Genomic DNA, 4,653 nt, shown 5'->3' on the forward strand with positions numbered 1-4,653 from the left:
GGGTGCGCGGGGCAGCGCGGGGGCTGCGGGGCCGGGCCGGGCATGACCTCTCTGTTGCCTCGCAGACTTGATCGAGACGTTCCGGGCGCAGCTACGGGATGACCCCGACGTGGCCTCGGCCGTGGCCGCGATCCGAGCCCTGCTGGGCTTCCTCAAGCAGGACCGCGGTGGGGGCGGGTAGCGGGCTCAGCCGCGGAGGGCAGGGACCGCTCCCCGGGTACCGCGGGGAGAGCATCACCTGCGCCTCTGCCTGTGCCAGGGGAGACCATCCAGGGCCTGCGGAGCAGCCTGCGCGATGCCATCGAGACGCTGTCCCGCGTGGACTCCTCGGTGGCTGTGTCCTCGGGCGGGGAGCTCTTCCTGCGCTTCATCAGCCTCACCTCGCTGGAGTATTCGGTAAGGGCTGCCCCGCTCGGCCCTGCTGCGGCTGCTGGGGGGGCCTCCCGCCTCTCAGCCGGCATCCTGCTGTTTTCCAGGATTACTCCAAGTGCAAAGAAATTATGATCGAGCGTGGGGAGATCTTCCTGAGGAAAGTGTCTCTCTCTCGGAATAAAATCGCCAAGCTGTGTCATCCTTTCATCAGAGATGGTGCTGTGAGTAGGCCAAGGCAGAGTCACTCCTGGTCGGTTCTGCTGCTGCTTGCAGTAAGGGAAAAACAGGATGGGGAGGGAGTCAAGTTAATTAACATCCACAACTGCATTGTCCAGTGCTGGTTTCTACATGACAATATTCTGCATGACATTATTCTGCGTGACAAGCCATGACACTAGGAACAAAAGTAAAGGTTTTCCTCAGCTCAGCAAAAAATGGCTGATTTTTGTTGTTTTGGCAGAGAATACTGACCCATGCCTACTCCAGAGTGGTCCTCAGGGTGCTGGAAGCAGCTGTGGAGTCAAAGAAACGATTCAGTGTCTATGTGACTGAATCACAGCCAGATCAAGCAGGGCAAGTACTCATTCATTTGGTTTTTATCCTGGTTAAGAGGGTGAGTTACAGCTACCACCCAACCTGTCGTGCCCTAGGTAAAAGCTGCTAGCCTTGGTTGCAGCATCTTAAATGGCAACTGTCACTGATACCACATTATTCTGGACAAGTGGAAAAAACCCTAAGCAATATTGGTCAGTAGCTTCCAATACTAAACATTCTAATTAGTGTTATCTAGGTTTTCCTCAAAGGTTTACAGACTTCCAGTCAGTGCCAGACAACCTGCTTTTCCCTTGGGGGATGGCAGACAACTGATTTCTAATTGTCTCCTTCAAAAGTAGGCTAAAATAATCAGTATTGCTCTAAGCGTGGCAAAGTAAGATACACAGCTAACTGTGTCATTTGAAGATGCCAAATAAAATCATTACTTCAAAGCATGAGCAAAGGAGTGAGTGGGTAATACACACTGCTGACAGCTCCCACCACCACACTCACAAATCCTTCCACTTCTGTACAGTAACTTTCTCTTCTACAGGACAGGGGAACAGGGGCAGACACGTTTCAGTCTTTCAGGCAATATTTTCCTGTCTTTGTCTTGAAATAAAAGACTTTTAAAAGCTTCAAACATGTCTTATTAAACAGGCAAAAAATGGCAAAAGCCCTGAGGAAGCTGGACATCCCTGTGATTGTAATCCTGGATGCTGCAGTTGGGTAAGTCTGATCAGAAGTTACTGATTTCCACCACAAGTTTATTTGGACAGTGTTATAAATCAATTTTCTAGAAGCTTGTCCAAACTGCAGAGGTTATGAGTTTGTCATAAGTCATCAAACAGGTTGAACAAGTTACACCTTCAGTTGCACCATTAGAACATGTCTGTTACAAGTGTCTGACTTCCATGTTAGAATGAGCAAAGGAGTCAGACCTAAGCCTAGAAATGGTGCAGATCTGGACAAAAGAAGGGGGATGGTACAAAAAGAGGCTACTGTTTTTCCTAATTGGCTTAAGTGTTACCATTTTGGGGTTACTTAAGATGTTTGCTACATCACCACTGCTTAGTACGAGTCCAAAACATGAGGAAAGAAAGAACCATAATAAATCTGAAGCTCAGGAAGTGCAAAGTGCCCAAGCCACTGCCTGCAGGGCACCTTGAATTCAGGGAAGCTGTTGGCCTGACTGGACAAGCCTACAGGTTCTGTTCAGCACACTGAATCTATCCAGGTCATTTAGTTGATAGTTTTCTTTCCAAATCTGTATTTTCAATTAACGAGACCTATTGGAGAGGTGCAAGGAAAGGAGGATTGGATGAGGAGCATCCTGGGTATGGTACCAAGGCTGTCACAGTGCAGTTACACTTCACTGTGCAGTATTCCACCAAAGGTATTCCTGCAACTGAGTGTCATTCCTAGTCAGAGTTCAGCTTCTTCCAGCATGTACACAATGGCCAAGGCTGGAAAATACAAGTACTTAATTTTCCAGCAGGGCAGCAGATGGAAGCTCACTCCAAGGATGTGTAAGAGCACATAGACTTACAGAGGTAGATGAAACTAGTGCAGAAAAATGACTCTTTGAATTACTCATTTCTGTTCTGTTCAGCAGCTCATTTGCCATATTACCCACTAAACCTTGGATCTTTTTCCTCCCCATTGAACAGCTACATTATGGAGAAAGTGGATCTGGTGCTAGTTGGTGCTGAAGGTGTAGTTGAAAGTGGAGGCATTATCAACAAGGTGAGTTTCTTGCATCCGTTCTGTGAACTCTGAAGTTTGGTTTCTATGAAGAGTTTAAGGTGCTTTTGAAAAGTCTCTTGTATTTGGAGTATTCCAATAAATGTCTGTTTACTGCTGGAAACTGGGCAATGTGATGTCACATTGGCACTGAGTCTGCATGTTGTTTTCCACCTGTCTCCACAGATTGGCACTAACCAAATAGCTGTGTGTGCCAAAGCTCAGAACAAACCATTTTATGTGGTCGCAGAGAGTTTCAAGTTTGTAAGACTCTTCCCTCTAAATCAGCAGGATGTCCCTGATAAGTTTAAGGTAAGAGAAATTCAACTTGCACCTTAGCCAGCTAAGGTTCACACATGTCTATGAAAAACTTACCTCTCAGCATGTCTGTTTATCTGGATCTCTGTACTATGGAATATTTTGGAGTTGCTCCATGTTAGCCATGCCCCAAACAGCCATAACTTGTCATAACATTTCTAGTTCCTTAAACAGTTCCTTTGGGGCACAGGAGCAGCTAAGGGTAAGAGACAGTTAAATTAATACACTTTGGAACTACAAACTGTACTTTTTACACAAGATAAACTAGCTGAACCCAATGTGGCACTAGACTATGCACTTGACTTCCTTCAGTTTTACCACAAACATCTGCTTGAGGCTGGAGAACTGCTCTTGCCTAAAAGAGCATTTAACTTGCAGTTGTGAAATAACTAACTATTGGTCTCTGTTTCCTCCTAGTACAAAGCAGACACTCTGAAAGCAGGTCAGAATCTCACACAGGAGCATCCCTGGATTGACTACACATCCCCATCCCTGATCACGTTACTGTTCACAGACCTTGGTGTGTTGACTCCATCAGCTGTCAGCGATGAACTCATTAAACTCTATCTGTAGCAGAGGACTCCCTGCACAGGATGTGGCATCTCCAGTGTCTGTCAGGGTTTTAAGAACTTGGAAGATGATTGTCATGGTTTAACCCCAGCCAGCACCCAAGAACCACACAGCCTCTCACTCACTCCCCCACCAACGGGATGGGGGAGCGAATTAGAAGGGTAAAAGCTACAAAAATTCATGGGTTGAGATAAAGACAGTTTAATAGAGAAAGCAAAAGCTGCACACACAAGCAAAGCAAAACAAGTAATTAATTCACTGCTTCCCATAGACAGGAGGTGTTTAGCCATCTCCAGGAGAGCAGGGCCCCATCCCATCACGCGGTTCCTTGGGAAGACAGATGCCATCACTCCAGATTACTCCCCTTCCTCCCACCTTATATACTGAGCATGATGTCCTATGGTATGGAATATCCCTTTGGTCAGTTTGGGTCACCTGTCCCAGCTGTGTCTCCTCCCAATCTCCCATGCATCCCCAACTTCCTTGCCAGTGTGGCAGTACGGAAAGCAGCAAAGGCCTTGACTCTGTGTGAGCTCTGCTCAGCAACAACAAAAACATCTCTGCATTATCAACTCTGTGTTCTGCACAAAACCCAAACATAGCCTCATACTAGCCTCTGTGAGGAAAGTTAACTCTACTTCAGCTCAAACCAGCACAATGATCCAAGTCACATGAACATGGCAAGGAAACAACATTATAAGGATCAAGCTAATTTCTCAGCCTTGAGTTTGAAATCAAGATGTTACATGTGGATGGACCACAGAAAATTCCCAAAGTTACTGCAGCTTCTAAGGACCTAAATTATTTTCAGGATGGGGGGAGTATTTTCATACTGCCAAATAAAATACCTTCTGGTGTATTCAGACTCACTTGAGGTGTGCTGTGACTTACTGACCTGTGGTATGTACCTGAAAAAACCCAAATTAAAACCTGCACAAAGCTGTTGATGGAAACCTGCAGCCCCTGCCACACCAGAGCTGTGCTTTCAGCTTTGTTCTGCAGCTGGTTTGTGTGTCATTATGCATGTCTGGTCTCTCCACAAAGAAATCAGGTCAATTCTGTTCTCTGCATCATTATTTTGTTAGAAAAATACAGTTTTATTGGTTAGACTAACTG

At 46.1% G+C, this 4,653-nt stretch overlaps 1 protein-coding gene across 1 annotated transcript; it reads left to right on the forward strand.

Annotated features, from left to right (window-relative positions):
• Nucleotides 1-65: 65 nt before the first annotated feature.
• EIF2B1 (eukaryotic translation initiation factor 2B, subunit 1 alpha, 26kDa) lies at nt 66-3,540 on the forward strand (the record flags this gene model as incomplete). The annotated part of the gene is made up of 8 exons (XM_009082058.1): nt 66-167; nt 260-396; nt 477-593; nt 833-945; nt 1,567-1,635; nt 2,577-2,652; nt 2,836-2,961; nt 3,385-3,540. Coding segments are annotated over 8 exons (896 nt in total), but the record flags the coding sequence as incomplete, so codon positions are not given.
• Between the last annotated feature and the right edge of the window lie 1,113 nt (nt 3,541-4,653).

Source organism: Acanthisitta chloris, unplaced genomic scaffold, assembly GCF_000695815.1.
Source record: "Acanthisitta chloris isolate BGI_N310 unplaced genomic scaffold, ASM69581v1 scaffold15089, whole genome shotgun sequence".
Lineage (NCBI taxonomy): Eukaryota > Metazoa > Chordata > Aves > Passeriformes > Acanthisittidae > Acanthisitta > Acanthisitta chloris.